This window comes from Acomys minous (genome assembly GCF_964271855.1).
Source record: "Acomys minous genome assembly, chromosome: 3".
In the NCBI taxonomy this organism is placed as follows: domain Eukaryota; kingdom Metazoa; phylum Chordata; class Mammalia; order Rodentia; family Muridae; genus Acomys; species Acomys minous.
Window position 1 is genome coordinate 121230320 of NC_140485.1, and position 16679 is coordinate 121246998.

The 16679-nt window shown below is 41.1% G+C and overlaps 1 protein-coding gene across 1 annotated transcript in view; it reads left to right on the forward strand.

The window, feature by feature from the left end:
* The window catches only part of HECA (hdc homolog, cell cycle regulator), a 45489-nt gene that overhangs the window by 15036 nt on the left and 13774 nt on the right, over nucleotides 1–16679 (forward strand). The window contains exon 2 of the mRNA XM_084777596.1: nucleotides 14983–16023. Within this exon, the coding sequence (XP_084633722.1) occupies nucleotides 14983–16023 (1041 nt within the window). The remainder of the gene's footprint in view (nucleotides 1–14982; nucleotides 16024–16679) is intronic.

Genomic DNA, 16679 nt, shown 5'->3' on the forward strand with positions numbered 1-16679 from the left:
TTGGAAGAGTGGAAAATAAGTGACTGTGGGATGTCCAGCCATAAACGGGTCATCTGTATCATACATACCTCTTACCCAGAGCTCTGAGACTTCCACAAAAGAGGGCCAGAAAGATTATAAGAGCCAGAGGTCATGGAGGATTGGAGCAGAACTCTGTCTTCTGGGTGTGACAGGACTCCTGCACTCAGGAGTGTGAGCAGCCGTGGTTGCTTGCACGAGATGAAGTCAGGCTACATTCTAGCATGGAGTGGAACCCTTTCATGAGGCCTTACTCTTAGCTGAGGTTAGTTTGCAATGAGAATAATAGCGAAATTGTCAAAATAAAGTGTTCACTCAAGCTCTCACAATTAACCAAAGGCTTTCATTTAATTCTAAGAATGCTTTTTCAGTGTAAGAAGTTGGATCAGAATAATGGGATTTGTGGTGTTTTAGCTTTAATCCAACACCTCCTTTTACATCCATATGAAGATACCTTTCAAAACTTGTAGTTTGGTAATCATGGAAGGTGAGATAGGTTTGAAGTTTGCCTAAAAGTCCTAGTCCTGCTGAATTGTCACTGTTTACTCTGTCTAGCTGTCTGGTAGGGCATGTACCATTGACTTGCTCAGAGTTCCCTTTTAGTGCAAAGCCTTGTTTTGAGATGTCTGTTGAAAACAGTTGCCTGCAGTTACTATTATTGCAGCATCCAGAGGTGGCAACAACAACAACAGGAGTAGGAGTAGGAGGTGATGGGGCCAACAAAAGTTGGCTCATGAAACTTAAGAAATATTTGGGGATGAAATGTCCTTAGGGCTCTTAAAATCTCAGATATAATCCTGAAACTCTTTGCACATTATACTGAGGTATAGGGCAGTACGCATACTTTGAAAACCTGTAAAATAAGACCTCAATTCTATCTGTGGCTAACTTCCAGGTTCCACAGGATTAGAAAGTAAAGCCTAACAGGGAGTTTTAAGCTGTGATGCTGCCATTAGAAGGTATGACCCAACAGATGTACACATAGCCTTTCTGCAAAGGATATTAGACATATTCAAGTTCCTTAAGGAATACTGTGCAGGTACTAACACTAAGTTAGCTGAATAGAGACTTTAGTGACTACACAGGACAGAAGTCTTTACCATAATTACTTTAAGAATATTAGCTAATCTGTATAGCAATAAATAACAGTAACAAGTTTCAGAAGAAAAGGAAATCAACATTTGAGTTACTGCTTAAATTAAGCATCCAGTTTTTAATTAAAAAATTAAGAACAAAGCAGGCAAAAAGAAAATATGACTTACTATTATTTTTCACCATGTTAACCCCTCCCTATAAAAAACTCTACACTGGCCATATAACAATTATTTAAGATAATTTTGAATTGGCCTACATCTTCAGCAGCAGTTAGGAATTCGAGTATTTTCAGAGACTTCATGTATTTTCTTTCTTTTACAGTTTGGTAGTCAGTTGTTGTCACTGTAACAAATACTTGAGCTAATAAAAGGTTGTTGGGTGTGGTACTGCATGATTTTAGTCCCACCACTTAGAAGGCAGAGGCAGCTTCATCTCTGAATTTGAGGCCAGATTCATTTGTATAGTGTGTTGCAGTTTCAGGCTACATAGAGAGACCTATCTCATAAAAGAAAAGAAAAGTTTATTTTCTCATATGATTTTAGAAGATTCAGCTAATTGGCTCTATTGTGTTTCTACTGTAGATGTACATAATCAGCACGTGGTAGACATTTGCATAATGGCTGGAAAGTGAGAAAGAAGAAACAGCTGGTAACCCACAGTCCCCACTGAGACACTCCCATTAGGCCCCCATTTTTCAAAGTTTACCACATCCTGTTAACTAAGCCCAGGATCAAGCCTTTAACACAGAGAGGGCCTTGGATTCCAGATTAAAAAACACAACATACACTGCAGTATCTGACCCTACAGTGAACTGGGTGATTTTATTTTATCTTTTAGAAGAGAGTCCTTTGTAAGTGCTGCCTGTCCAAAACACCCCTGTCTATATGTCTGTCCATTAGTACTAACATGGCTGTTAGTTTTAATTACCAATCTAGAATCTCCTGAACAATATTCTCAGTGAGATTAGCTTGGCTGTGGCCATGTCTGTGGGGGATTATCTTGAGTCATGGGAAGATTTGCCCTTTATGAATGGCAACAGCAAACAAAACTAAAGCAGTTAGGAAGACTCAGTGATTACTATATAAAGTTTACAGTTTGAGTATTAAGACACTTTGGGAGTTTGTGGTGCTTTTCTGAATATGTCCTTGCATTAGTTACTTTCCTTGATACTATGACCAAATACAAGCTTACAGATTTATTTTGCTTCACAGGACAGAGGAGTGCAGTCCTCGTGGTGGGGAAGTCATAGCAAGGATTGTGGGTTGGTTTCCAGTGCTGACCCAAAGTAGAGAAAGGGGAATGCCATGAGAAGAGTACCTCACATTTAGAGTGGGTTGTCTTTTCTCTGACAAACCTCTGGGGAGCACTCCTAGACCTGCCTGAAGGTGTGCTTTATGCCATGGGTGTTCATTAATCCAGTCAGGCTGCCATCTCAGTCCTTGTCTGTAGTGACTTCTACTGCCAGGTTCTCAGGTCATTCTGAATTTTACTTTTTTTCATTTTCTTTTCTCCTTTCCCCTCTGCCTTCACCCTTTCCCCCTTCCTTTTCATTTACTTTTTTGCTGGGGAAACTCAGGATATGACACTGAACTCTACTTTCACCTGTTTTTGGGGAGAGAGGACAGAAGAGAGAATTTCTCACTGTGTAGCACAGGTTGGCCTTGAACTCAAAATCTTTGATCCTCCTGTCATAGCCTCCCAAATTCTAGGATTATAACTGTGTGCCACCATGCTTGGCTCCTTTATCATAGTTAGACTTTTTTTGTTTGTTTTTAGTCTGATGTCAAAAGTTGATATTGACTATACTTACTAGCATATACTAATTAAAAAGAAATTTGACTTTATATCCATAATATTTTTAAGTGATTAACTTGAATATAGCCATAATCAGCTATGATGGGTAAGATTCAGGTTGTCATTTAATTGTGTTCCATTCACTCTAGAAGTAGAAAAGGGGAGGTGGGTAGTGCTGGTGCCAGCATATTAGCACAAACATACGACCAGTATTTCCAAAGAGGCATTTGTGTTTATTTTCTGTCTTCCATACTACTACTTTGCTTCAATTAAAAAAAAAAAGTAAGTTTACTGGGCTGTCAGGGTTTGAAGTTATGTGTCACAGCAAAGGAAAGGATGCTCACTGTATTTGCATTGAGGCCAGCCAGGTGGCACCCTTCTCTAGAACTTTGGCACCTAACAAGTACAGACTTCAACTCATATTTGGTAAAACTGAGTTGCAAGTTATGAAAGCAGGTGATGAAGCTACATTTGTTTTAGTTATTACTTCTTTTCCACAATTAAACTGTCTTTCAAAAATATACTTAATATAAGGTAGATAATCACAGAGAATATTAATATTAGGAACTTACTTAATAGGTAAGGTGCTTATCCTACGCCATTAGAAGAGTTAGGTCACAAATTTAGCTTGAGTTCTAGCACAAACAGAAGTAGTGGTGTGCTCAGTCTTTATTACATTAAAAAATAAAAGAAACCAAAAAACTGGCCATGTAACTATTGGCATTGTAAAAGCAAACCATGTTAAGGACAATATCTTCTTATAAATAAACCACATTTATTTTTTTTTCTGCTCTCATTATTACAAGAAGTTTGTCCAAGGGATGAAACAGTGTGACCCAATAATCAGATCTTAGCCATTTGTCTTGAGAAGTCTATTTTATTTTTGCATAGGAGTCCCACACCTTAATGTTCTCAGTGTCCACATCCTGTAACAAAAACCCAGGACTGAGTTAAAACGTCACACTGGGGGGAAAAAAAAAAGATGTCACACTGTAGGGCAGACTGCCTATTAGAGAAGTTTGAGGGCTCTATGCATTTATCTCTGACAGACTTGTTAAGTATTTCCTGTGTGAAGCTTACAGTTTGATTTATTTTTATTTTTATTTTTTTGTTTTTCAAGACAGGGTTTCTCTGTGTGGCCTTACCTGTCTTGGACTCACTTTGTAGACCAAGTTGGCCTTGAACTGACAGTGATCCACCTGCTTCTGCCTCCCGAGTGCTGGGATTAAAGGTGTGTACCAGCACGCCTGGCTACAGTTCAAATTTTAAAGCGTTGTGCTGGCTATATTTTTTTTGTCAACTTGTCACAAGCTGTAGAGTCATTTGAGAACAGGCAGCCTTAATTGAGAAAATGCCTCCAACAGATTGGCTTGTAGGCAAACCTGTGGGAGTGATTTTTGATTAGTGACGATGTGGGAGAGCCTAGCTCATTGTAGGTGGTGCCATCTTTCGGCAGGTGGTCCTAGGCTGTCCTGAGGAAGCAGGCTGAGCAAGCACTGAGCCAGTAAGCAGGCTTCTCCAGGACCTCTGCGTCAGTTCTTGCATTCAAGTTCCTGCCTTAAGTTCTTGCTCTGACTTCCCTCAGTGGAGGAGTGTGACCTGAAAGTTGTAAGCTCAAATAAACCTGTTCCTCCCCAAGTTGCTTTGGGTCATAGTATTTTTTTAGTCACAGCAATAAATACCCAAGCTAAGACAAGTATTTGGGGAATATATTACACCTTTTTCCCATAGTCCCTTGTTTTAGTTACTGAGATTATCGTATCTATGGAATATAAATTAAAATTGCTTCTCAGTTGAGCTTTTAGAAAATACTAAATAGTAATGAATATTGATTGTATTTTCTGACAGGAAGCTGGTATTTATGCTTACACTACCAGATAATAACACAGTCAACAGCTTTATCTCTTGAACAGCCTAGGCAAGAGGTAAAGCCTTTTTGCATCTTCAGCCATTGGAATTCCTGAGGTAGGGTGTTGTTCTTAAGAAAGTAAAATACCAAATTATTCTGTTTTTTTAAATGAAGACTCAGGAGCCAGAGGCCAATGTGAAAAAACTTGCTAACTCAGAGAGGCAGAGAAAGCACCCAGCTGACCTTCCTACTTAGCTCACATCTCAGAAGGAAGAGGCCAAAAGTTAAAAGCCCAAGGCCAAAAGGGCTCCCCTCTTCCTCCTTCTCCTCCTCTTCTTCCTCTTCCTCCTTCTCCTCCTCTTCCTCTTCTTCCTCCTTCTACTTCCTTCCTCCTCCTCCTCCTTTCTTCTTCTTCATAGCTCCCAGGACAGCTTTGAAGAAAGCTTCTAATCCCCCAATTGGTCCAGCATTTCAGACTGTCCCACAGAGGACTCCTATTAAGTCTGGAATTTCTCATCATTTAGAAATGCTTGCCACAAATGCTTGCTAACTTGCTTAACCATTTCCCCCAATTTTATTTGGGCCCCTACAAAGGTATTATTCATCCCAAATAAGCTGGAAAAAAAAACCCTAAGAGAATAGCACCTCATTTCCTGTAAGTGGGGTTGGGTAGGTTTTTGGTTGCTTTTTTGGGCTATAGATACTTATTTTCATTGGGAGTTGGTTATAAGTTATATTCAGAAAGAAAAAGAAGATGCTACACTCCCTGTGAGTCTAGACAGTATGCCTATGTGGAAAGAAGGTTGATACCTTGTGGATTTGTGCTATGAACTCAATTTTCTTGATTTTTTTTTTACAGCATGTTGCAAAATGTTGCAAAAAAGTTAAATGAATAGGTATTAAGCTCTATTTGAACTACTTCAATAACTTTTATTACTCATAGTGACTCTTTGATATAGGGCCTGTTGTTTCTACCATTTTATGGGTAAGGAAACAGTAGTATGGTGCAGTTAAGTGTCTTGGCCATGGCCTGAAAGCTGATGAATTGATAGCTAAACAGGCTGACTCCAACATCTGAAGCTAGAAAGTGAAGGCAGTTACCAGGGATTTCATGCTGTGAGAGAGACTACTTTGACATGGAGTTGTTCAAAAATCCTGAAATTCGTATTTGATATTAAGAGCACAGAATGCTGGCACATAGTTGTTGTTTGAGGAATTGAGGTGACGAAAGAAAGAAAGAAAGGACGGACGGACGGACGGATGGACTGGGTATGTCTGCTTCCTCTGTCTCTGTTTACCAGCACGTCATCTGCTCCAAAGTGCTACATCTGCTTGGTCCATTCCTTCCATCAACAAAAATATTTATTACATACCTACTAAATTTCCTAGTCACAGGGTTACAAGGCAACATAAGACCTTTTCCCCACCATAGACTTTGAAGGTCTAGAAAGCCTTTATAACGTCAGATGATCTTCCTGACCTAGCCCCACCTAGCTTTCAATATGCTTGGGATACTTGAAATTGTTTTAAGAGGAGTGGAGAGAACTCAGTTTTACAGTTAAAATCCTGAAAATATCCATGCCTTATTTGTGGTACAGTTAGCATGACTGGGGGCTTTAAGACTTTGTTAGATGGGGTTTATAGGTGAGCAGTAATTGCCTACTCTTTATTGTTTTTTTCCTTTATTATATTTCTTTTTTTACATATACATTTATATTGTTACACATAAATAAAATAAACTATATACAGCAGGAAGACCATGAAACAATCAGGAATTATATAAATGTTACATTCATAGTGATTTGCTTATTTGTACTTGGCAACCTTGAAGAAAACATCTTTCTATCTTGATGAGTCTAAAATTCTGAATGTAAACTAAAATCTATTATACTTCATTTCTATTAACTTAAAATGTCTATCTAGACCTAAAAACATCTTAACCCCTGAGCAACTAAGCTTAATTGTAAGACTAAACTATCTGATCTTCGACTCCATCAGAGACTTTAGAAGGAGTAAAACTTAACTACCTGAGTGAACCAGAAATGTAGGTTAACAGCTTCTAAAATGAAATTTAGAATTTTTTGAGGATTTCATATATGAGTACTTTATCATTTCTACCCCTGCCTCCCTCCCCTCCAACTCCTCCTGTGTACCCCTACTTCTCTCAAATTCATGACCACCTCTTTAATTTATACACACACACACACACACCACACACACACACACCACACACACACACACCACATACATACACACACACCACACACACACACACCACACACACACACACACCACACACACACACACACCACACACATACACACCACATACACACACACACACACACACACACACCACACACATACACACCACATACACACACACGCACACACACACCACACACACCACACACACACACCACACACCACACACACACACCACACACACACACACCACACACACACCACACACACACACACCACACACACACACACACCACACACACACACCACACACACACACACCACACACACACACCACACACACACACACACACCACACACACACACATACACACACACACACACACCACACACACAGCACACACACATACACACACACACACACCACACACACATGCTTATGTGAAATGTACACACATACAACAGCCTAATCCATTCGGTGTTATCGTATGTGTATGTACTTAGGGATGACTATGTGAATTTAGATAAATCTGTTAGGAGGCTTGTGCCTGGAGAAGACTGATTTCTCCTCCTAGAGCCATTGATTGCCTGTGGCCCTTCGTTTAAAGGCAGGGCCTTGTGTGACGTCCCTCATCCATGCTGACATGCCAGCTAGTGTTGACATTATGTAAGCTTTATTTAGGTGCCAATATTGTTGAGATTTAATGGGTGTAGCCTCCCTGCTAAGAATAGAAGACACACTCTTGCAGCAGATGTCCTGGTCCATTGGCTGTTCTGCCTTTTACTCCCCATGGTGTTCCCTTAGATGTAGGAGTTGTGTTACAGATGTATCAATTTGGGGAGGGCATCCCATAACCAGTTGTTTCTGCGTTTGCAGTTTGCCAGACCCTTTAAAAGGTTGTTAGGCTTGAAGAAGAGGCAGTGTATAGGATGAGGGCCTTGGAGAGAGAAGACAGATTGCCAAGTAACCCTAGCCCGATGACTGTGATGTAGAGACTTGAAACTTCTGGAATTTTCCCAAAATAACATGGGCAAGATTGCATAAGAAAAAAATTGTATATTTTCTCTTGAGCAGGGAGAAATAGAAGCTGGGTCCTGAGTACTAAAGGATAAATTGTGAAAACAGCCACAGGAAGATTTATACACATGTTCTGGAGGGAGAGGATATATGTGGTGTGTGGAAGGTGTGTGTGGTCCATGTGTATACAAGTTTGTGTGTATGCACCTGTGTGCATGTGAAAGTCAGAAGTTGACCATGGGAATTTGTATCAGTATCCACTTTATTTTTTAAGTTAATACTCCACTAAACGCAGGCCTGATTGGCTGGATTGGCTAGCCAGCAAGCTCTAAGGGTTGCCTGTCTACCTTCTCCCTCCGGTACTGGGGTTACAGATTAGGACCACTGCACCTGGCTTTTATGATGGTACTGGGGGTTCAAACTCATGTATACTTGTGAGTGACAGCAAGTGCTTTCCTAGTTCCTTAGCTCTATAGACATATGTATTGTTTAACATTGTTGACTCTGTACAAGAATATTTTCAGTATCACTTGTTAGATTATTATGGTTGTGAAACATGATCTCACTGAATGTGGATTTTCTCTTCTTTACTAAAGGGTTTTAGCTGTGCTTGGTTGGTTCATCCCTTTTATATGGTTGTGGGACTGCTATTTTCTTACAAATTAGAGATTGTGGGTGGCACATGCCTTTAATCTCAGCATCTGCAGAAGCAGGCTGATCTCTTGAGTTTGAGGCCTGCCATGGTCTATGTAGCCACTTCCAAGACAGCCTGGGCTACATAGTGAGACCTTGTTTCTAAACAAAAAAAGAGTTAGGGATTTTAAAATACAACTAATTTATTGTAGATATGATTTGGAATGTTATTGGTGCTTTGTTTTTGTTTTTGTTTTTTTGTTTATAAGAGTCAATCTTTTCCTAGGTGTTTTGGTTAGGAAGTGGAGAAGAGTGTGGTATCACTTACTTAATTTCTAAGCACTTATTTGTATGCCCAAAACAAAACATAGGAAATACAATGGGGCAGTTTGCATTTAGTTGGGGAGCTAGGCACACGGTATAAAATTATGATAGAAGTAGTTGAAAACAATATACAATATAATGGTGCTTTGCAGTTTATAAAATAGTACATACCTCTGAGATGAGTAGGCAGGTATTTTCATTTCGCAGATGATGAATGGCTTAGTGTAGGTCAGCAGCAGGGTTAGCTCATGTACCCATCTTCCTTACTCTTCTGTTGCCTGCTCATGGGGACAGGGGGAGGGAAGATGGCATAGAGATGAGGGTGCAGACAAAAGTTCCTGGCTTGTTCCCAGTGTGCTCTTCCGTTTACCATTTCTAAGCACCCTATTGCTTAATCTCCTGCTTCTCCCATCCTCACTCTGGGGTTGGAAGTTTGTCACAGAGTGAGGAATATGCAGCATTTATTACTCAGTATTAAGCAGGCTCTTGACTTTGTATTTGTTTTTGTAGCCTAGCTACAAGGTCACATTACAGTGGCTGATGTGTAAACATGAAGGACTGACAAGGTGGAGTAATGACGTATATTAGTCAGCTTTTTATTGCTATAGTGAAATACACGAGACAGGCTACTTACAAAGAAGGTTTTATTTATTTAACTTTTATTTATCTACCTCTTAGGTTTGGAGGTATGGTATCTGCATAGGTCCAGTTCTGTAGGGTCCTTCTGGCTGTCTCACATCAGGCTGTATGGTAATGGCAGAAATACTTCGTGAACAGGGCATCAGTCAGCCAGTACTGTGATTAAATTTTAGAGGTATTACTAACTAACTGAGGACAAAAGCAAGAAAGACAGCAACCCAGTGATTATACTATTGCTCCAAGAGATAAGAATTTCCTTCCAAGAGCACAGTTCCCGTTAGGCCTCACCCCCAAAATATCCCATACCCTCTCACATTACCACAATGGGGACAAGCGTGAGTATATGGGGAGCACCCAACTGTGTACACAGATAGGCACTGAAAGGCAGGGCCTTTCAATGTGGAGACTTGGAGGCAGAAAGCAGCTGAGACCGGCAGTGATGAGTGCTGCTAAAGGGACAGGGGCGTGGAGGTAGAGCTCTGGACCTCCTGTGTGTTCCTTCCTTATATTTGTATTAGAGCTCTGAGTACAATTTGCTGACTCTTCAGCTTCAAAGGTCTGTTAGGTAGGAGGTGCTTGGTGTTCAGATTTAAGTATATCTGCTGTTTTTTTGGAAATGATCTAAATAGAATTTCTCCTTATTAGTCTACCTTAGTCTGTCTTTTTTAAGGCAAATGAACTTCAGGGTTTGCATTCTGAATAGTGGGAATGAAGAGATTAGTAGCCACCTTTAATTAATTCTGGGTTCATATATCTTGGTTATTATTACATTTCAGAGGTTTGCTGTGTAAGGCTGTCCCTCTGAAGAGCTGAAGACTAAAGCAACTGAATTTTGTTTAATTGACTAACATTTTAAAGGACACAGTCCAGGTGTCTATAGTTAGTTTACTCAGTATAAACCATTCTTATACTTTTTTTTTTTAGTGTGCTTTAGTATGTTTGAGTCTTTTTTCATCTAGGATTATAGCTCGTTCTTCCTTCTGCTTTTGTCATGTGTGACTTTTACATGACAGTGTCTTTTAGTGCAATTTTATTCAGCTCCTGATTGAAAAAGGCCTGGGCTTGGTGGTGCAGTTGGTGTATGGAGGTGGGCCTTGAAGCATTAGGCAGGAAGAGCTAACTAAGGTTTAGTAGATATCACACCCTATCTGTCCTAAGCACCATGTGTATATGCATACATTTGTCATCATTAACAACTAAGGTATTGTTTTTAATCTACATTTTTCCATAGAAGAAACTTACAAGAAAAGAAGTAACATGTCCAAAGGAACCTAGCTTGTAAATCTGTGAGTTGAGACCCCCCCTTGGGGGTTGAACAATCCTTTCATGGGGGTCACCTAAAACCATCAGAAAATACGTACTTAAACTACAGTTCATAACAGTAGAAAAATTATAGTTATGAAGTAGCAATGAAAATAATTTTATGGTTGGGGTTCACTACTACATAAAGAACTTTATTAAAAGGTTGTACCATTGGGAAGGATGAACACTGTTGTAAATGGTACTGGTATGCAGGCATTCTGATGGCAGAATTAATACTATGAATTACTCTCCTGTACAAAACGGGATTTGGACAAATGAAGATTAAGGACATAAACTCCTAGGAGGCAGACGGAGAAGCCACAATGGTCATTTAGGGCTGTTTTGCTAGGGCCCTGGCATCTCACTCTGAAGGAGAGAATTGGAATACAGGAGTAATAGCTAGTATTTGCACAGATTTTTAAGGGTATGTCTACCTATGCTGTTGGATTTGATGGGATGCTGTATTAGTTATCCATTGGGCAGTGGTGAGGTGGTGGTTTCTGAGGAAACTGGAGATCACTTGTTTGTTCCCTGTATTGTGTTTTCAAGCCTTTTGAGTTGTCCTACAGTCCTGAAAATGCTCTGGTCTAAGCCTTCGCTGTGCTCTGTTCCATTCCTATTGACCTTTCTTCTCTTTGTGGTTACACTCAAGTTTCCCAGAGAGTTATTTACACATAGTTGCTATCTTTTTAATCTTGCCCACCATTTGTTCACCATTGCCTCTTACACATCCCTTAATTGCACCACAAGAACAGCCCTAATAGAGATGGCAGTGCTTGATTCACTGCTCGTTCTGTGAGCTTTTTTGGCCTTAGCTTACTAGTAAGTTCTCTACGAGTTATTTTGCCTACAGAGACTATATGGAAGTATCTGTAGTCATTTTGGACATTGGAATGCTATGGGGTGGAAGGCAAGGATGTAGCTAAATATCTTGTGAAAGCACAGAGTAGCTCCTACCTCAGGAATACTCTAATCCCCAAATTGCCAGTAGTGCAGAGGTGGACAAATAGTGTTCAAGCATATAACACTAAACTCCTTTCTTAAATAAGTCCAAGTTGACATAATTTCTTGTTTTCCAGTGAATTTTCTTACTACCTTACTGTTCTCTGTAGAGGACTTTTGTACTGTCCTTGGTGTTAGTACTTACTGCCCACAGTTGTCTTCCCAATCTCGTGTTTATGTTCATGTTTCATATTCTCCTTGCATGTCACTTGGGTCCCAGGAATTTAAGCAGGATGTCTGGATGTGTGATTCCATCTGTACTCCACATTTGAACTCTCTTGAGCTGTGGTCATATTCATCTTTTCCATCACGTAGGTACTTCCTGCTCATCAGGTCCCAAACAGGGATGCCAGTCAGATCATTGTTCATCTGTGTTCCATACACTGACCGATATCTGACAACTGCTCCCTCAGTTCAGGCTCTCACAGTTCCATCTGACCAATGAACTCCTCTCCTGCCTGTCTGAAGTTTCCCAGTGATGCCACCATGGGCATGGAATCTAAAACAACTTTTAAGTCTCAGAGTGCTTCCTTAGAATCTAATTTACAGCAAGTGTGTTCTAAATGCCTGTGTGCAGTACTTGGAACCTTTGTGATCAAGCCCAAAGGTTCCCAGTTAGACCTGGGGGTGCAGCACAGCAGTAGAACAGTTAGTTTCCTAGCATGGACCAAGACCTGGGGTCAAGCCAGAGTACTCCACCCCCAAATCATAGGAAGTTGAGGTGGATGGGGTTATATAGGTCCAATGCTGAGCATCCAGGCATGCTAACTTCCTGTAATGCACTAGATAGTCTTACTCCACAAAGAATTGTCCATATGCCAGTAGTGCCCTTGTTAAGGAATAGCAAATCTTGCTATTAGTTTCTCTTTAAGGAAGTCAAGAGAGAAATGCTAAGCACTAGCCCTTTGGAGGAACAGGAGACAAAAGGGGAACAGCATGAAAATGCAGAATGGAATTTAGTGGGAGTAATGAATTATATTGAAAATTGTAGGAGTGCAAAGAGACCAGTTGTGGAAGCCTATTTCTGGTTTTGTTTGTTTTTTCTTTTCTTTTTTTTTTTTTTTGACAGGGTTTCTCTATATAGCCTTGGCTATCCTGGACTCACTTTGTAGACCAGGCTGGCCTCAATCATAGACATCCCTGCTTCTCTCTCCCAAGCGCTGCAATTAAAGGTGTGTGCCCACCACTCCTGGCTGGAGGCCTGTTATTTTGGTGTTCATTGTGCTGGTCTTTTCTGAACAGGTAGTCAGTCATACTTACTTCCTTGCCCACATAACTAGCAGTTGCTACTTTGGGCCTGTGGCATCACATGGCCAGAGCTGTGTCTGCTCTGCTCCTGCCCTGCTAGGCTCTTAATTTTGCAGTGTGAATACACGTTTTACTATCTCATGTTAGCTCCTTCAGCTGTTACCGTGCAAAGCTTCTTTAACAAATAGTAGTGCCATAAGCTATATAGTAAGGATTCCAATAATGATAACAACAACATTAGTAAGCCTGTTATACTAGGTACTGTGAACTCTATGCATGTATTTTTCTTTCTTTCTCTCTCTTTCTTTCTTTCTTTCTTTCTTTCTTTCTTTCTTTCTTTCTTTCTTTCTTTCTTTCTTTCTTTCTTTCTTTCTTTTCTTCCCAGACAGGTTTCTCTGTGTAGCCTTAGCTGACTTTGGACTTGGGTTGTAGTCCAGGATAGCCTCAAATTCAGAGACATCTGCCTGCCTTTGGCTCCCTAAGTGAATGGATTACAGGTGTATGCCACAGTACCTGGCTAAGCATGTATTTTCAAACATGTGTATTTCTTACTAACAATTACAACCTGCCAATTATTTAAATATAAATATATACATTATACACATTTATACAAACGAAATAATCATCCTACTCTCTCAGGGCTAGTATTCCTTGGAATTAAAACTTACCTATCTTCCTTTTCCTCCACTTAAAAAATACTTATTTTTAGAGCAGGTTGGAAAAAATGTGAAAGTATGCTGAGTTTGTGTGTAACCCCCTATTCTACTCCAAATGGAGCCACTCACGCCTTTGTCAGTATGTTCTGTATAAATTGGGTCCTGAACCTATGTTGATAGATAATAGCACTGAATTCTATAGCTAATCTTTAGGGTTCACTGCTGGTGTTTATGTGCTGTGGATTTTGACAAGTGTGTAATGATTTGCAACTTTTCATAGTGTCTTGCAGAGTAGCTGCATTGTCATAGAAACACTTTGATCCTTCTCTTCTACCCTTCCTGGTACCCACTGATGGTGTTGAATGAATGCTTTTTATCACAGGTCTTCCTGACATTTGTAGAACACACGTTCTAAGCCCAGATGCTAGATTAATGTTGAGAAGCTATAAAAATCTGATAACCATTGGTCCCCATACATATAATTCACCTTTTCAGAAATGGGCCTCCTTTGTGCTGTTATGTTTTCTGCATTTCTGGGGATCTGCTTAGCTGTTTGGACCCTGCATGAGTAACATGTAAGACTGAAGAAATACCTGCTTTCTGTTTCTATGCTTCAGGAGAATGTGGTTTTCTTCATAACTGGAGTTATGTGTAGGCCAGCAGTTAGTTTGACCAGACATCCTGGCATTAGTATCGGATAACTGTAGAAGAAAAGTTGAGACGAGGCTGGTCTATTTTCTCAATGATGCTTTGCTGTTCAGGACAACCTAAAAGTCCTGGAGATAAAGCATTTTGAGGGCCCTTTTGAAGATACACCAGAAGTGGTTGATTTAGTAGCTTCATATTACTTCCTAGTTGCCCTGCATTGACTCATTGTGAAAGGAGCTCTAGTACTGTCTGTTGTTACATTGCAGCTTGAGAAAACTTTATCCTGCACTGTCATGAAGCCTGGCACATGGTTGAACTATGAAGGATTTGGGCTTCTTGAAACTTACCAGTATGTTTTTCAGGAGATAGTTAATAATAGACAATAAGTTTCTTTGGAGCAGCATCATATCAGAAGAAAATAATGTTTGTAAATCTGCCTGGCTGTGTTCCAGTGGGGGTGTAACTGGCCTGAATGACCATCAGGCATGGATGGATGCCCTTTGGAGCCCTCGTGTCCTGTGTACTGAGTCTCTCTTTCTGTTCTTCTTTCAGAGGCTCCTTGTGCTACGCCCCTCATCTGCAGCTTTGGGAGGCCAGTGGACCTGGAGAAGGATGACTACCAGAAGGTGGTGTGCAACAACGAGCACTGCCCCTGCAGCACCTGGATGCATCTGCAGTGCTTCTACGAGTGGGAGAGCAGCATCCTGGTGCAGTTCAACTGCATTGGCAGGGCCCGCAGCTGGAATGAGAAGCAGTGTCGCCAGAACATGTGGACCAAGAAGGGCTATGACCTCGCCTTCCGCTTCTGTTCCTGCCGCTGTGGGCAGGGTCACTTAAAAAAGGACACAGACTGGTACCAGGTAAAGCGGATGCAAGATGAAAAAAAGAAGAAGTCTGGGTCAGAGAAGAACACAGCGAGGCCTCCAGGGGAAGCTGGGGAGGAGACAAAAAAATGCAGGCCCTTGAACAAGCCCCAGAAAGGCCTGAACCATGACCTTCCCAGGCGGCATTCCATGGACAGGCAGAACTCCCAGGAAAAGGCAGTCAGTGCTGCAGCCTATGGGGCCCGCTCCCCCTGTGGCTCCCCTGGCCAGTCCCCGCCCACTGGCTACCCCACCCTCTCCCCAGCCCACTTCAGTGGCCCCCGCTCCTCCAGATACCTTGGGGAGTTCTTAAAGAATGCCATTCATCTTGAGCCTCACAAAAAGGCCATGCCTGGGGGTCACATGTTCAGAAACGCCCACTTTGATTACAGTTCGGCTGGTCTGTCTGTGCACAGGGCAGGGCACTTTGACACTCCTGTACAGTTCCTGCGGCGACTGGACCTCTCTGAACTCCTCACTCACATCCCCAGGCATAAGCTGAACACTTTCCATGTGCGGATGGAAGACGATGCCCAAGTGGGCCAAGGGGAGGATCTCCGGAAGTTCATTCTCGCAGCCCTCAGTGCCAGTCACAGAAACGTTGTAAACTGTGCTTTGTGCCACCGGGCACTCCCTGTGTTTGAACAGTTTCCGCTGGTGGATGGAACTCTGTTCTTAAGCCCCTCAAGACATGATGAGATCGAATACGATGTCCCATGTCACCTTCAAGGTAGAGGTGTTGATTCACCTTGCCTCTTTTCTGTTTGTTAACCCCCCCAAAGCAAACAAGGTGGAAGTGCACTGTTTTTTATTTAATCGTAACTGATGTGTTTTTGTTCCGGCCAGGGGCTAGGTAGCATGAGCATTTTAGTTTATCCCAGTGGCTGGTGGTGTTTGTACTCTGATGTCACTGTACTGGGTACAGTTGGCCTGGATGATAATTTTATGTTCTTGTTCTGTGCTAATTTGAAGAAAGGATAACTGATGTTTAGCTTTCACAACCAGGTAAAAATTTAGAGAAGGGATTACATTATTCTCTTTGCTGTGAAATAGAATGAAATCTTTAATGTGCCCAGCAGGCTGTAGTCCTTGTAAACAGGGAAAGCAGGAAATAAGAAATCCAATATGACTACATATTAGTTGAATAATTTTAAAATTGTGAAGGACAAGACTGTTGATAACATCAAAAGGAAAATGATGGATGAATTGAAAGCCCAGGCATGTCCTTGGTTGGGGGACAGTAGTGGTCAGCTTATATGTATGACAAAGACATAGATACACCTTAGCTATAACTTGACTGTCAAGGAGTTGGGAAGTATAGGTATGGAATTAAAACTGCTGAACTTCTAAAGAAGAGATGCATAACAGTTCATTACTTGAACAGTA